We start from the raw sequence: 17,490 nt of genomic DNA on the forward strand, positions 1-17,490 counted from the left end.
CCGACAGGCCCCCTGGGACTCCCACATCTATCCGCTCCCCCAAAACCTCCGCCCTATCCAGCTGCTCCCTGTCCCCTGACTGCCCCCACAACTCCCAACCCATCCAACCCCCCCTGCTCACTGACTGTCCCGACCCTTATCCACACCCCTGCCCCCTGACAGGCCCCCTGGGACTCCCATGCACTATCCAGCCTCCCCGTTCCCCATTCCCTGACTGCACCGATCGCTATCCACATCCCTGCCCTCTGACAGGCCCCCCGGGACTCCCATGCACTATTCTACCACCCCACCCCACCCCCGTTTCCCTGGCTGGCAGGAGCGGTGTGCCAGAGCGCTGGCAGCGTGGTGTGCTGAGGCTGCGGGGGATGGGGACAGTGGGGGAGGGGCTGGGGGCTCAAGGGCTCAGGACGGTCCCGCGGGCTGGATGTGGCCTGTGGGCCGTAGTTTGCCCACCTCTGTTTTATATAGTTAACATGTAATATTAGACAGACAAGTTGTATTTCTTTGAAACTGGTATTGACCATCTAGATCCCTACTTTCTTTTATTGCTGCACAGGCAAATTATACACGAAGGGTGGGATTTTGAAAAGCTCCCACTGAGTAATGTTTTGAACATCAAAACAGAGTCCTAATAGTATAAAGGGGATTTTTTTTCTGATCCTATTTGGGACACTGAAGAGAGTACTTCTGGTTGAGTGTGAAGTGGGATCAGGATATAGGCATATATTGATGTACAGAAACTACTGGAGTTGTGGCTCATGAAACTAACTCATCTCATTCTATTGAAACTGTGGGTGTAGTTAATTTGCCGATGCCAGTCTGTTGGTTCCCTGCATGGTTTTGAGGAGATAAAGCAGTAAAATAGTGGATGGTCACAAGTTCAGGCACCTCTCAATTCCATCAAAAATACACTTTTTTTTTTTTTAATTATTTTGCTGGGCTGGCTGCCTCTCTGGATTAGTAGTAGAATATACAGAAGCTTTCATCTCTTGGTCATCGTTTTGACTTTTAGCCCAGTTTGATCAAGGCTAAAGATTGTTTCCATCTGATAGCTGTTTGATATCTAATTTGAAATGCATTCCAAATAAATGGGTAGCCAACTCCCCAACCCCAATGGCTAACTCAGCAGTAAGACTAAGAATTAAATGGGTAGAGAAATTAACTCTTACCTATAGAGATGATCCTTCCCCACCAGCATTAACGCATGTTGGTGGAGAGGAAAACTAGCATTTTTGCTGGGTGGTTCTGCAACCAGTGCATTGGATTTGAATGCTTAGATTTGATAGAACTGCTAGTACAGTACCATGCTGGCTCAACTAGGCACTTAATCCAATGCTGTTTAATCTAAATACTAGAGCTCGTCAGAACATTTTCAATGACATTTCATTATGCTGTTTTGTTGAATCCAGATAGTTTTAATGAAGTTTTCGTTGGGACAGATTTCTTGATTCAGGGGCTCTCTGGTAACCTGAGGCTTTCATCTCTAGAAAACCTACATTTTGACACAATTCCATTTCATAAAAATGTTTAAAAGGTTTCGGTTTCATTCCCATGTGGAACAAAAACAAATTTTGAAAGCTGCCGCAAAATGGTATTGTATCGTCCTCTGGACAGCTCTGTAAATACCATGCAGTTTACTAGGCATAGGTGTTTTGGATGGGATCCCTAAAACAGAGGTCTTGTCTGTTCTGTGTGGCCATTAAAGATCCCATAGTGTGTTTTGTATGATAAATGGCTGGCCCCATGTAACTGACCATAGTTCCTTCACGTATGGGTCGATTGGATTCCATCCTTCACCCTTGGGATTACTGCTTTTCAATGCTTTTTTCATATAAATAGAGAGAGTGATAGATAGTATAGGAAATATTGTGTCCTTTCAGGACAGAAGATGCTATGCATATATAAGAACTCATAATCTCATCCATAGGGACTCCTCCCTCCATGACCGTCTGCACTGCTCGCTAAGCCCAGGTCTGTGGGACTCTGTGAATCCAAGCCCATGCTTGAGCATACTGCACTGTGAACTTGGGTTTACAATTGGTGGACCAAGATGTCTCAGCCATGCTGACATGTCCATGCTGCACTACATAGACCTTCTGGTTTGGGTCTGCAGCTTGTCTGATTTCCGCTGCAAAAAACAGTGCTCGGTCCTGAATCTCAGTAGGACTAGGGCTCTGACCCACCTCAGTAGCAGGATCCTAAAGCCTGGGTGATGTGTGTGGACATAAGGGGGCTTGGGCTCAAATCTGAGTTAGAGCCCAGGATTAGTGTGCACGATAGACGTACCCAATTTGACATCTTCTGTGAAAGTTAGATTCACTAATAGGAGGAAGAAAGAGAACTGTTGTAAAAAAAAAAAAAAAAACACACCTCTGTAGAAGGCCATTAAATCAGAAGAACAAAAGCAGCAAAGTACAGAATGATCTATCTGATTTTTAAGATTGACATGCAGTTGCAGTTTTAGAAATGGTCAATATTTAACAGTTGGCATTTGGATCTGTAGTGTTAGTTTCATAATCTGGTATAAATTTGCTGTAATATAGAGAGCCTATTCATTTTGTATATAAATCCATACATATCAACATCAGGTTACCAAGGAAATGAACAGAAATGTAATTGCAACACCATATTAAATGTAGGGAACAAAGAAAGAAAGAGTCTGTGATGCCATGGAAACACAATAAAAATGTGATTAGATGTTAACTGTAAAGTGTTTTAATGTCTTTACTGAACCTTTTTACATGTAGTTCATTCTGACATTAAAGTATGTTTACATTTAAAATATTAGGAGTAGCCCTAGGAGGTGGTGTGAGTTGGAGAGACCTCTCTGAGGCCTTCTCTAGGTTAGATATAAAAGCTGGGATGTTTACATCGTTGTTAATTAGTCCATTCTAATTAACACCTTCCAGTACTCTAGTCCAGACCAAACTGTTGTACTTCAGCATGTGCGCAATTTGGTTGAGCTAAAACCTTGGCTCCCTTCTGAGATTTAAGCTGATCAGTATAGTTTGTACCAGTGGTCATACATCCCCGTCCTTCCTCTTTGCTACCTGGGGCTAGTAATTTACTGCTGGCCTCCACAAGCAGCGAAGTACAACTCCCCCATACTTGTTCAACTTCTTGGACTAGTAAGAAGAGGAAGTGTAGCAAAGACTCCCCACATTCCTCTGCTCCTCCCTCTCCACACGCTGCAGGGAGGGAGTAAGCACTTTAGTAGCTCTGCTTAATCCTATGTCCCTGCACTTAAGGTCCAGGCAGCCCATATAGGAGTTTGAGGCAGAGTTTTATGCTTAGGTGGCAGGCTACAAAAGTTAATTGGAAGAAGAGAGGGAAGTCTTGAATCAGTCAGTTAGAATATTCCTTTTCTACAACCCCAATCTGATTTTAATTTTAGATAAGTTTTTTTTAAAAAACGTGATCCGTTGAACTTTCACATTTTGTTCCAAGCCAAGGTTTTTATGACTGACCCATACAGCTCTGAAAAAAATGAAATATGACAGTTTTACTTGTATGTAGATAGGTTCCGAAATTGCGAGAGACGGGAGCATTTGGTACAGTCTTGTGCAATGTAGAATTCATTTATCCATCTTGCTGTGGAACAGGGATTCTACATATTGATTTGGGAGGGCAAGCTAGAGGGCAAGTGCAATGGTCAGTAAATTCGTCATGTTTGCAATACTCATACCTGGTAAGGAAATTCTGCTAACCTTGGAAAGAAATCTTACTTATTTATGATGGCTAAGAAATAGAGCCAAAGATTCTAGGAAATTCTCTAAAGCTTTTATTTGGAGAAAGCTTATCTCCTTGGCTTCATTGTGTGGGAAGGCAGAGAAACATGAATCATTCTGTGTGTGCAAATGTATTTACATGTTTTATTAATTGCATCCCTTAGGTTAAGAGTTGCAGTGATAAATTGGACAAGGAGCTGGCAGCCTTAGAAATGGTGGAATCCCAAGCAGATTCTAGGTATGTTTTCTTCCTTTATCTGACTAATGATCATTGCAAACTGCTGGCATTGGCAATGTAGCATTCAGTGCTTATTTCTTATTCAGCCTAAATGTATAATTAACGTATGGCTGTGAGGAGTCTGTTTTCAGCTTAGTGAACATCAGTTAAGGGGATCTCCAGGGTGCAGCCTGGGACTGTGGGACTGCTGTGCTCCCTTATCTTCTCCAGCCTGGGCCGTCTCTCACAGTGTCATGCTAGTGACCAGCAGCAAACCCTCCAGGTGCATGTGGAGCCCCACACCCAGCTGGATTGCATGAATGCTCCCAGAGCCACTCATGAATCACACAGAGAAAGGCATCAGAGCCAAATCCTCCGAGCACTGGACCTCTGGAATATACCGTCTTGCCCTGCTCAAGACGAGCAGTGCAAATTTATTAATTGGTTCACCACTTCATCAATGGAAAGTGGATCTACGCCAGCCTTTGCAAACTTGAGCAGTTTTGCCACATGCTTCAGGCAAACTCACTGGTAAAGATAAACAGTTAAATAAATTTATTGACTAGGAAAGATAGATTTAAGTGATGGGCAAAAAGTCAGTTAGTTCCCAAAAGAAAATATAAGCATGCAGTCTAAACTGTCAACCCTATTAGACTTGGCAACGTCTAGATCAAGCAGTTTTTCTCACCCCACTGGATATTGCAGTCCTTTATATACAGGTTTGTCCCTTAAACCTAAGCCAGCCTCCTCCGTTGGAGTCTTCAGTCTAATTCTGAGTGTCTTGGTGGGGAGTAGGAGAAAGGCCAAGCATGGGGCCCTGTGTTCTGTTTCATACTCAGTCCCATGTGCAGATGTATCTGGTGGGCATTGCTGAATCTTCAGGCAAGGTTGAGCATTTCCCCTGGTGTGGCCTCGCCTCATGCAGGTGACTCATTGAATTGTAGCTTCCTTGCTGGACAATGGCTGTTGATGGGTTGTATGTTGGTTACTTTCCTTGCTGTTGCCTCTGGGGAGCTAATATCTGGGTGATTTCCCCAGTTTACAGCATGTTTTAGTGACCACCATACAACACAATTCTCATAACTTCATATGCATTAATGATACACATATATGGATAGAGAATGACTTTCAGCAGATCATAACCTTTCCCCTGATATCTTACAAGGCATACTTTATATGCAAGATCACGATTATATAAAATGAGGACCATGGGGGTTACAGTATGCTCCCCCAAGGTATAGAATGTCACAGTGGGTGCTTGATGTCCAAGTGATTTCAGGTAGCATGGTTCCTGCTGGTTTCATATGCATTAATGATATACATATATGGATAGAGGAATGCCTTTCAGCAGATCATAACCTTTCCCCTGATACCTCACGTGGTCTGCTTTATATGCAATATCACAATTATATACAAATGAGGAATATGGGGGTTACAAGATGCTCCTCCAAGGTATAGAATGTCTCAAGCAGTTTTACAGTTAATTAGACAAAAAGAAAAGCACCCAGCTTATTACTATAGTGGACTTAAATTCTGTATTTTTTTTTGTTCTGCAAAATGTTAGCATAGCTAATTGACAATAGCCAGTTTTAGAATGTCAAACAAATGTCATAATCTTAAATGAAGAATACTATTCCTGAATGAACAGCAGAATGAGTTGGGTATCACAAACTATTAAATTTCCAATTGCTTGATTTGTGATAAATGTAGCTGGCTTGTTTATTTTATCTTTAATACTCTTTACCTTTTAATAAATAAATGTCTCATGTTCCTCCCTTTCTCTGGGGCAACCTGGAATTTCAGAAGTCAAGAAGATATAGGATAAGTTGCCATTTAGAGTGCCACAAGGGGGAGAAGACATAAATAGAAATTAAGACCCCAGCTCCAATTGAAAGTTAGTAGAAGGAAGGAACTCCTATTTGAGCATTTAAAATTTCACCCAACATGACCATAATCAGCTATTAAAAATGAAACTCTTCCTTTATTGGAGAAGTTTAGGTATGTACTGCAACTGGAGGGGCCCAAGACTGATTTGACAAGAGGATAAAGCCTCCCTATCCATTCTCCTTCCCCCCCCCCCGTCCCTTCTTAAAGCCCAAGTCTTGGGGGGGAAAAAATCTACCCTATATATCAGATGGGAGGCGCTTCCAGAACTTTTTATAAATAATAGAGAACTGGAGGGAAACATCATGAAAGCATTAAAATCTGTGTAGTATTATTTTCCATGGCACCATAAAGATATTTGTGTTTAGTTAGTTTAGCTCAGTGGCAGGGAAACTTGTTTAAAATTAACCTTGTTCTAATAGTTTAGTTTTTCTTGTTTTAAATTTAGAAACTGAAAGAATTAATGTAGTTTGCTGTGTCTTCTAATTTAGTATATTGCAGAACCTACGAGCACTGGTGGCTATGAATGAAAATCTCAAAAGTCAAGAGCAAGATTTCAGAGCACATTGTAGGGTAAGTGTGTCTCTCTCTGTCTTGTTACATGAAGATTGATCAAAAATTGGTAAATAGTGTTGTCCACCTCCACCTGCCCTGTAGTAGGTTTGTTTGTTGCCATTTACTAATAATATCAGATCTGTTTTGAATAATGCCTACCCGGTCCATGACAGAATTGTGGAGAATCACATAGATCTGTCATCTAACATATCTCTGAAACTAGGCTGGACAACCCTGCAGGTCCTGCTCTGGATTATCCAGAAGTGCTTGCCACTGGTCTTTAGATACAAATGAATAGGTGATTGATTTTGTGTCCTTGCAAAGGGTATCTAAACTGTGGCATCTGTTAAAGTTCTGTCTTGTGTTACATGTCATTCAGTTTGCATAGTACAGAAGAGGTATATTGGAAGGATCATTTCTAAATGTAGGTAATAGTGTCATCAGTATGTTGATGGCACAGTTACGTGTCGTCTTGCTCCATGAACCACACTACAAAGAACACTTATTCAATGTTGGGCCTAGCTACATTAGATACCCATCTATCTTATTCACTGAGACAGCTTAGTTTCCTCTTGGACAGTGCAGCTAACAGTGCCCAGGACCTACTTCTTGGTCAAGGGCCACTGGGTTTGGAAAACCTACCAGAAGAGAGAAGCCCAAGATCAAGCTTATGCTCTAATAAATTTGTTAGTCTCTAAGGTGCCACCAGTACTCCTTTTCTTTTCAGTTTCAGAGTATGTTTCAGTTTCAGTGCATAATTAATGAGTTTGCTGCTATGGTGATGCACACCCTGGAAATATAATAAAAAAGATCAGAGAGAGAATTGTTTTCCTTCTCTAGTTCCTAGTTCAACAACAGCTGAAGAAACTTTGTTTAAACATAATGAAAAAGAAAAAAGTCACACCTCGGCAGAGACTAAGCATGGAATATTTTAGCCCCAAAGGTGAATAATTTGAAAAGTTCTGAAAACAGAGTTATGATGGAAATAATTTTGCAGCCTTTAACTTGTTTTGGGTGCAGTTGTTGTGGAGGTGTCTACATACTGCAGACCAGTGTCAGAGTGCTGGTATTTTAACATTCCTACATTTCTCCAGTCCTGCTTTCCATATTATATGTTAGTTGCTTAAGACGCATCCAAAGTATATATTCCACAAGTAAGAAATGTGGCTATTTCTACTTGAAAAACAAGGCATGCAGTTTAACATAATGAAGAACATTAGACTCCTTCTCTTAGCGCAGGGGAAGTTCCCAATACATGTACATCATGGAGTACTATCTAATGCAGAAGTTGCTAAAATACAGATATGGGCTTCCTTTCCTTTTTTTTTCTTGAAAAGGTAACTATAATATTTCTATTGCTTTTAAAGGAAGAGATGGCACGCCTACAGCAAAATATTGCAAGTTTGAAAACCGAAGCAGAGGAAAATGGGGAAGAAAAGGTAAACAGCAAATGTCAAAAGGTTCATTTTTAATTAGTATTTAAAATATTCATTGGATAATTTTCTTTCTGTTTACACCTGTGTTGTATTAACAAAAATCCTGTTGGAATTTGAGACATACAGCCACCAACTCTGCATAACAGATTGACTATCATGCAGGTTACTAGGGTTCAAGAATAGCCTCAGCACTCTTGATCTACTAACTAGTAAACATTAAAAGCAAATATATAGATATAGATATTGAGGTACCTAGTGTCCTCAGTCAAACTAGATGCTGTACACACATAATGAAAAAAGGTAATCCCACCACAAGGAGCAAATCTAAGTAAAAAATAATAAGAAACAGGTGTATGCAACAGACAGTGGAGCAGGAGGTTACAGTGAAACACTTACTAGTGTAACAAGTAGCAGTCACTGTGAAACTTTGCTACCATGCATCTATGCTAATAGGAGGGCAGGAGAGTTATAGTAGAGAAAAGTGGAGGCTCAAGTTTAGTTATTTTGTATATCTTGAGATGACTAGAACGGCCTGGATACACTTCTTCCAGAATGGAGTGGGTGGCAGCTCGTGTAACTTTATCCCCCTGAACACAACATGTATGGAGAGGAATTGAAACTTCAGACTTCTAGGTTAAAGCTTCACATTAAAGATATATGATTTGGAAATCCACAAAAGCAGGGAAATACAGAGCAAATACCAGCCCTGCACCAAATTTATATCTAACTTATTCAAGGAAATTAAAGTAAATGGTTTAAGGAGATGAGAACAGAACGATCTTAAATGCCTGTTGCGTGTGCTGTTGCAGAAGATATTAAAAATGAACAGAATAAATGCTTTTTAACTAGCCACTCTAGGATTTGAAACAGTTTAAGAACAAAACTTCAACCTGTTTGCCCCCTACCAAAACCTGAACAAACCCCTGTGTGTGGTTTTCAGCTACTGGTGCTGTGTGAGCACTAGAGCGGAGTGAGACAAGAGGGAGGGAGAATAAAGGGGATCTTACGCATGGATAATATAGGGCTAACATGGCATGGGGAAATCTTGTACAGGCCCTGTCCCAGAGGGTGAATTGCACCTAGATATGATTGATTGATGTAGCTGCTATTATTGTTGCGATTATTGGTGTCATGGTCACTATTATTGTGGTGTTGGTGGTGATCACTACTTGTGCACTTGGCACCGTCCAGGCACCTAGTTAGTCCCTGGCCTATAAAGCTGAAAGATTAACAGAAACCTAAGGACAACACAATGGGAGAATCAAAGCAAGATGGTGATAACTTGGGGTCCCCATCCTGTATAGAATTATGCATATGCTTAATTTAACACAGATGAGTAGTCTTATAGAAGTCCTTGATCACAAATGTATTGATGTCAGTGGATTTACTCCAGTTTTACACTTGTGGTAACTGAGAACATAATCTGACTCATAATTTTTGTTTTAACTGCATGTTACTGGACTTTACAATTGTCCCTTTGGAGGTGGTGTTCTCCAGTGAACAGGCTACTTAGCAATCTAAAAAATATAGATGGTCTAAAAGCTAGTAAAATATGCAGTTATTTATGTAGTGTAAATGACATTCAGAACTTAAATTTTATTTTTCATACAGTTTCGTTAACCCATTCTCCTTAAAATATAAAAATGTTGGCAATATTTTGGATATCCTTAAAGGTGAACAAAATAAAGATTCCAATCTGTTTTTTTAATAATTGCTGATCAAAAGCCTCTCTCTCTCTCTCTCTCTCTCTCTTTTTTTTTTTTTAAAGACTGTGCTTAAATTCTGTTGATTTGCTGTTAATCAGAAATTATCTTTGGTTTCTCAAATTTTAGGAACCTAATAAGATTATAGACCAGCAATACAAAACTGAGAAAGATAAGCTACAAAAGATCAGACTATTACTGGTGAGTACAAAGTGATTCTTTGTTTGTGTTTTTTGGCAAACTTACTAGGGCAGAATTTTTGAAGTTTTCTTAGCTAAGCACTTAAATGTATTTCTGTAACTTTCTTCAACATTTATAAGTGTAAGCAAGTACCTTTGTAATTAATATAGTGAAATAAATCTTAAGATTTAACCAAACTTACCAGATATATTATCTCTAGTTTGTGCAGGTGTTTTTTAATTAGCTTATTTAGCAGGTTATTTCTAAATCTTGCTATCTTTTATCCATTTAAAATGAGAGCTGGGCCCTTTTTTCTCCCTTCCTTTCTCTCAGGCCCGAAGAAATAGAGAGATAGCTATTTTACAACGCAAGATTGATGAGGTACCCAGCAGAGCGGAGTTAACTCAGTATCAGAAGAGATTTATCGAACTTTATGGTCAGGGTACGTATATCAAAGAGAAATGTACTCCTGGAGGTAACCAGTGGAAGGAGCGTAATCACATTATAGGCTTATGGTGCATGACAACAGCACCTGCTAATTCTGCTCTATTTAAGGGTCATTGGACATTCACATTGTATACCCCTCTTTTCAAGATTTTACAAAATGGCTATAAAAATTCCCTGGAGGCTGAAACTTGATGCACAAGATCTCTGGAGTAATTTTCTTTTGTTTGCAGTAGGTTCAGTCTCTTGGATCAATGATTAGTGTTTAGAAAGCCCTTAATCCACCGTTTACAGGGAAAGTCTCTACATCTGACTCATGTTTTATTAATCACAGTTAATGTTGGTTTACCATTTTTTGTATGACGTACGTGTGTGTGTTTCTTTATAAGTATGTGGTTCTGACCCAAACAATGTCAAGATATCAAGATAAGATAAGGCTGGCTCTCTTAAACACTTCATGTCCCCTTTTATTGCTACAGGTTAGAGGAGTTAAAACAGAAAATTGTCAGGTTTTACAAATGTGCTGTGATATCTAGGCAGAAGAAGAATGTAAGCTTTGTCTCTAAATGTCTTCCCTACCAATCTTTAATTCAGGTATTATGGCCCAAATTTTAGAAGTGTGTGTGCACCCAGATAATGAAGTTGTGCATGCAAATTGACCATTCTGCATATATGCTTCTAAATTTGGTCCTGTAATCATGGTGTCAGGAAAGGAGGAATGCATACTATGCATCTGTTGGTATGTATATACTATATGGTGGGTGTGGGGGTGTGTGTTGTATGTACAGATGTGAACAGTGCATAATCAGACGTATACACAGAGTATATAATGTTACACATACACACAAACTGTTTTAAAAGAACATTAAGGTTGCTTTGTCAAGAACTCAGAAGTTAGGAAATGCCAGAATTAAGGTTGCTAGTGCAATTTTAATTTTCCCTTGTGCATATGCATTGTAATAGTCTTTAATTACATGAGTGCATACTTTTTTTTGCACAGCATCTCAGCCTCCTTCAGTGCACAGAATGGACAATGCTCATTTAGTTAGCAACTATTCAATATTTTGTTTTCTCGTCATTGTTCAATGTATGTCCCCAGGACCTATTTGCTGCACACTATTCAAATTTTGCTCTATAGACAGACTTTTAATTTCCTTATGGGATTTTCTGTAGTGCTTATCCTTGTGGTATCTGAGAGCTTGACAAGTATTCATGAATTTATTTTCACAACACCTCTGTGAAATGAGAAGGTGGTATCCCCATTTTCCAAATGGGTACAGAGGCACAGAGAGATTAAGGTCAGAAGTATCCACTAATTTTGAGTGCACAATTTGGGACCCCCAAAACCTGAATTTTCAGAATGCATATAATTCTATTGTACACAATATGTTCAAATCTGGGCTGGAGCATGATCATTGTGGATGGAATCTTCGGGGAATTAAGCTGTGAAGTGCACTTTAGAAGTGCATTAAACTAAATGGTCAGAGGGTTCTCTTCATGCATAGTAAGCGTTCATACAGGGAATTAGTGTGGAGTAGGTAGTGTATCTTAAATTCACATCCTAACTTACTGCATATTAACTTCCCCATGTGGACAAGCTCTTTGTCTTCTTAGAACAGCTAATCAGACTGAATGCTGTTCCCCTTCAGCGCTGGCATTAATTCCAACTCCTCCCAACCCTTTTTTGAGAAGATTATAAAAAAGACTATTCAGTTCTCCACTCTGATTCTCATGAAACCACATGATACAACAGTCTTTGTGTTGTCAGCTCTGCATGGGAATACTGAAATGCAGAAAGACTGTTTTTCACTGAAGATTTAAAAATAATTTCATGAAAACATTTTTATTAATACTAGGTTATGTAAACAATAATAAATTCCCCTAAACATATTGGGAGGAGCAGTGCCCCATATGGTCTTTCCTTGCTCTCTTTCTTTTGTTTTCAGTGTCAGCAACTCACAAAGAAACCAAGCAGTTCTTTACCCTCTATAATACATTGGATGATAAGAAGGTATATTTGGAAAAAGAGGTAAGAACATGTTTTTCAATGTTTAGCCCATGATAGGAGAATAGGATACTGCTGAGTTTGTGTAAAAGGCACTGGATTAAGTCTTGTCTATGCAAGGTACAGGTAATTATCACAAAAGGTCAGCACTGAGAAGAAATTGACTTGGGTCTAAAACTCTGTTTACAGAATGTTTGTGGAAATCTTTGGTTTGTTTGGTTTAATTCTGTTTAGGAAAATTTCTGCTTGTGTATTTTGTGTATATGTGTGTGTATTTTTAACAGAAAGGCCAATACCAGAAATAGATACCGGAATTACTCAATTTAGGCTCAAAAGGTAAATAAAACTAGGATACTGACACACACCACTTAAATTTTGGCTTCACAAAATCAGATTAACCTGCATCCGATGAAGTTGAGCTGTAGCTCACGAAAGCTTATGCTCAAATAAATGTTAGTCTCTAAGGTGCCACAAGTACTCCTTTTCTTTTTGCGAATACAGACTAACACAGCTGCTACTCCGAAACCTAAAATTAACCTGAGGGTTAGTGATCCAGTGTCTGCATTAGTTTAGGGACCAATGCTACAGCCAGTGACTTCAGTTATCAAAGTAAATTGACATCAATGGCAGCAGGTCAGGTTCTTAGGGTCTGATTTTGTTCCCCTTGAATTCAGTGACAACCTTCCTTGACTTCAAGGGGGCACGACCAAGCCCTTACTTATCATGAGAACACGCTCTTCATTAAAGAGTTCTTCTGCTTCTACTCCCTATTCCTCCTCCTTCCCCCATCCAGAAATTAGACCCAATTTCCTCTCTGGGGTAACACACAATTGAAGTCAGTGGACTTACGCCAACAATGAATTTAACTCTTCCATGATGTTACAGGTAAACTAGACTTCAGTGAGGACTGGAGGAATAAGCAGGAGCAGCAGATACATTTCTGATAAAGATCCTGGCTCCACATGATTGTTTTTTCATAATAAAGGATTTATTGGCATTTCAAAGTTTGTAAAACATCAGAAATGCTTTACTGGTTACTTTGAAGCATCTTCGGTTACTTAAATGTCATGAATCCTACATCAGTAAATAAAACATCTTAATCAGTAAAGATTGTTTTAACAGTTGTCCACATGGATTTTTGTAAACAGTTCTAATGATGTTATGATGAGATGAAAATATACATTTCTTTCTTCAGTAAAATAAATGATAGCTCAACAAGATTGGCATTAGCTGGTAAAAGTCTGACATTGCATGCTTCTCATTGCATTTTAATGAAACAAGAACAGAACACCTTTACGAAGGTAGCCACTACCTGTTTTGTGTAATAGATGGTACCTTTACAGTACAATTAAGTAAGCACAGTCTCTGTCCTCTAAGAGGAGGGGTAGCATAGACAGCAGCAATATAAAAATCCATCATCTTTTTCCTGAACAGTAGATTCTGACAAATATACTAGATATGAGTATTTGAATCAGCTGAGAGAATCGGGAATTCAATTTCTCTTTGAGGAAACAGTTGATTCTGACAGTCCTTGCCATGGAAATCATCTGAAAAAACAGATTAAAAAGTCAAGAACTCAAAATATATATGTGTGTGTGTGTGTGTGTGTGTGTGTGTGTGTGTATACTATGCCGGTAACATGTTCCAAAATGCAAGACCTGTTTTGTCCTTTCACAGTTCCCTTAGTTAGTCTATAGTGACCTAAGACCTGCCCATGACAGCCCTGGAAAGTTACTCAGTAGGAAAAAGAAAAGGAGTATTTGTGGCACCTTAGAGACTAACAAATTCATTTTGGTTTATTTGGTAAATTTATTCATCGGATGCATCCGATGAAGTGAGCTGTAGCTCACGAAAGCTTATGCTCAAATAAATTTGTTAATCTCTAAGGTGCCACAAGTACTCCTTTTTCTTTTTGCGAATACAGACTAACACAGCTGCTGCTCTGAAACTCAGTAGGAAAGAATGAGTTATCAGTTAGTGATGGACAAGCATCTAAAGGTTTGGAAATTTGGTTTCTAATAAGCATCCAAAGTTCAGAAGTGAAATCATCTGTTAAAGTCAATAGCAAAACTCATTGACTTCAGTAGGGCCAGGATTTTGCTATATGCAAAGTTCATTCAGCATTATCAACACTTCCTTGAACTGGCAACCCTGCAAGACTGAGCTTTATATAGATTTACTGAAGTTCTTTGTTTCTGTCAGTGTGGGAAAAGCCACCAAAACAACCTTCTGATGTTGCTATAATGAATTAGATGAATTAAGACTCTACACATTTACCTTTGTTTAAGAGGTAGTTGCAGTACTGAGATATGCCCTTGGCACTATGGAGAGTGTTCTATTGTAATGCAAATGTTGTAGCTTAGATTCTGACATTCGGATAACTTCTGTGAAGTTACAGTTCAGCAAAGCACATAAGGAAGTATGCCTAAATACTGTGCTGAATCAAGCAATACAGCTGAGAATGTATTTTTTTTAATTAGGCCAATGATCATAAAATAGGACATCCTACTGTTTTCTAACTTACCTGTATTGATGATTGATATGATCTCCATAAAATGACATTCCTAAGATACCTACAGTGCATTTATCATTGAATATTTTTCTCAAATGTAGTCAACGTGTCATTTATATAAGATCAGCAAGACAAAATTATCACAGCACCATAGATGTAGTTTATCTCTTGGTCTGATAAAATTGTCATTACGGTTTTGTCTTTCTCAAAAGCTTTTAAAAATTATCTCCTGGTGAGATCTGATGCTGAATTTTACTAGACAAAGAATTAAGTCAGCTGTATATATTCATGTTTATAATTTAAATCTCTGTTTATATGTTACATGTGGACTAGATCGGCAAAACATCTGAACCCATAGATCCCATGATACGAGAATTATGAGACTAGTGCCATCTGTTAGAGAATTAATCTGGGTTGAGAGAGGGGGTAAAAGTACTACACCGTTAATGCTGGGCTATAAATATTTATCTAATAAATTCTAGAAAGTTATTACCAAATGCCTTGTTTTATCTGTTTGCATTATATCCATTTTATTTACCTGAATGATTATTGTGTTGTACACTATTCTAAATGAACAGACAATTTGTGGATCACATATTCTTTATTTAGCATGGTACATTAAGTAGCAGCTATAAAACGCATGATATTGCTTTAATGTCTTCTGTGGATTAGACTTTACTGCAGATTTTTGTAACATTTATTGAGGGTACAGGCGTACAAACTAATCCCTTTTCACTGATTGCTTCTGAAATAGAAATGAACCTACTAAAGACAGGTGACAGATTTTAGATCAGAAGTGCTTGATTGTTAAATAACGTATATCAAGACTAATAGTCTCTTTTCTTTTGTAAAAATATTGAAATGAAACCTGGTGTACTTTTTACCCAAAGTAACTCAATACTTAAGTACAAACTTAAGAAGAAGAGTTTTACTTTTACCCTAACTGTATACTATATGAATGCAATTTTAAAAGACAGCCATAACATACATCAAGAGTTTCCAGTGGATTATGCTAATCTCAAGAGATGTCTGAGAGGTGTTTGATGTCAAGAATGTACAATATGGTTTCAGAGTAGCAGCCACGTTGGTCTGTATTCACAAAAAGAAAGGGAGTACTTGTGGCACCTTAGAGACTAACAAATTTATTAGAGCATAAGCTTTCGTGAACTACAGCTCACTTCATCGGATGCATTCAGTGGAAAATACAGTGAGGAGGTTTATATAAATACACACAGAGAACATGAAACAATGGGTTTTATCATGCACACTGTAAGGAGAATGATCACTTAAGATGAGCTATTGCCAGCAGGAAGGGGGGAGAGGGGAAGGAGAAGGAGGAAAACCTTTTGTGGTGATAATCAAGGTGGGCCATTTCCAGCAGTTAACAAGAACATCTGAGGGACAGTGGGGGGTGGGGGGGGGGAGAAATAACATAGAGAAATAGTTTTAGTTTGTGTAATGAGCCATCCACTCCCAGTCTCTATTCAAGCCTAAGTTAATTGTAATTAAGTGTTCTCCGACTGGTTTTTGAATGTTATATTATCTATTCAGGGGACATCATCATAGGGCCTAATCACATCAGCCACACTATCAGAGGCTCGTTCACCTGTGCATCTACCAATGTGATATATGCCATCATATGCCTGCAGTGCCCCTCTGCCATGTACATTGGTCAAACTGGACAGTCTCTACGTAAAAGAATGAATGGACACAAATCGGACGTCAAGAATTACAACATTCAAAAATAAGTCAGAATACTTCAATCTCTCCGGTCACTCGATTACAGACCTGAGAGTGGCTATTCTTCAACAAAAAAACTTCAAAAACAGACTCTAAGGAGAGACTGCTGAATGGAATTAATTTGCAAACTGGATACAATTAACTTAGGCTTGAATAGAGACTGGGAGTGGATGGGTCATTACACAAAGTAAAACTATTTCCCCATGGTATTTCTCTCCCCTCCCCCCCCCACTGTCCCTCAGACATTCTTAACTGCTGGAAATGGCCCACTTTGATTATCACCACAAAAGGCTTTCCTCCTCCCTCCCCCCTTTCCTGCCAGTAATAGCTCATCTTAAGTGATCACTCTCCTTACAGTGTGTATGGTAACACCCATTGTTTCATGTTCTCTGTGTGTGTATATAAATCTCCCCACTGTATTTTCCACTGAATGCATCCGATGAAGTGAGCTGTAGCTCACGAAAGCTTATGCTCTAATAAATTTTAGTCTCTAAGGTGCCACAAGTACTCCTTTTCAATATAGTTTGTTTTCTTGTTTTTACTTTAGAAAAAAGGCTTCAATGAACAAATATTTTGTATTAATATCGTATAAACCAAATGTCCCTTTACCATTTTGGGTCTTGGTTTTCTTAAGATTCTTTGGAAGGTATTTCTTCTTACAAAAAATACTTCAAGGTTTTTTGTTTTATTCTGTGTATAGAGTGATTTCAAAATACTAACGGAATCACTCACTCCTAGGGGTGGAATTGTGACATCAAAGGTATCTATGCTCATTCAGTTGATTTTTACAAAATTTGCATAGTATTAATTTTTAAAATGCTGTGACTGTTGGGAACCCACTTTCAAATTGTTACATTTTTCCCACTGACTTCGTAGATATGAAATGTAACCCGATAGTTCTCTGTCATGGTCATGAAATACTGCTTTTTCATTTGCTAGATATTTTGCAGGATATATTAATGTAAGTTATGTAACAACATGGCCCATCCTTAAGGATGGCCTAGTTTGTTAGTATTGACAGAAGTTAGCAGAGATGAACTTTTTATCTTTTTCTCCAAAGTTGGATAGAATATACTATTTTAGTTG

At 38.7% G+C, this 17,490-nt stretch overlaps 1 protein-coding gene across 5 annotated transcripts in view; it reads left to right on the top strand.

Annotated features, from left to right (window-relative positions):
* The window catches only part of CCDC93 (coiled-coil domain containing 93), a 103,692-nt gene that overhangs the window by 70,964 nt on the left and 15,238 nt on the right, over positions 1 to 17,490 (top strand). For all 5 annotated transcript variants that reach the window (XM_043505013.1, XM_038420925.2, XM_043505014.1 and 2 more), the window contains 6 exons: positions 3,893 to 3,966; positions 6,321 to 6,402; positions 7,752 to 7,823; positions 9,653 to 9,724; positions 10,037 to 10,145; positions 12,094 to 12,176. In XM_043505013.1, the coding sequence (XP_043360948.1) occupies positions 3,893 to 3,966; positions 6,321 to 6,402; positions 7,752 to 7,823; positions 9,653 to 9,724; positions 10,037 to 10,145; positions 12,094 to 12,176 (492 nt within the window). The remainder of the gene's footprint in view (positions 1 to 3,892; positions 3,967 to 6,320; positions 6,403 to 7,751; positions 7,824 to 9,652; positions 9,725 to 10,036; positions 10,146 to 12,093; positions 12,177 to 17,490) is intronic.

The sequence above is a fragment of the Dermochelys coriacea genome, chromosome 11 (assembly GCF_009764565.3).
Source record: "Dermochelys coriacea isolate rDerCor1 chromosome 11, rDerCor1.pri.v4, whole genome shotgun sequence".
NCBI classification, from domain to species: domain Eukaryota; kingdom Metazoa; phylum Chordata; order Testudines; family Dermochelyidae; genus Dermochelys; species Dermochelys coriacea.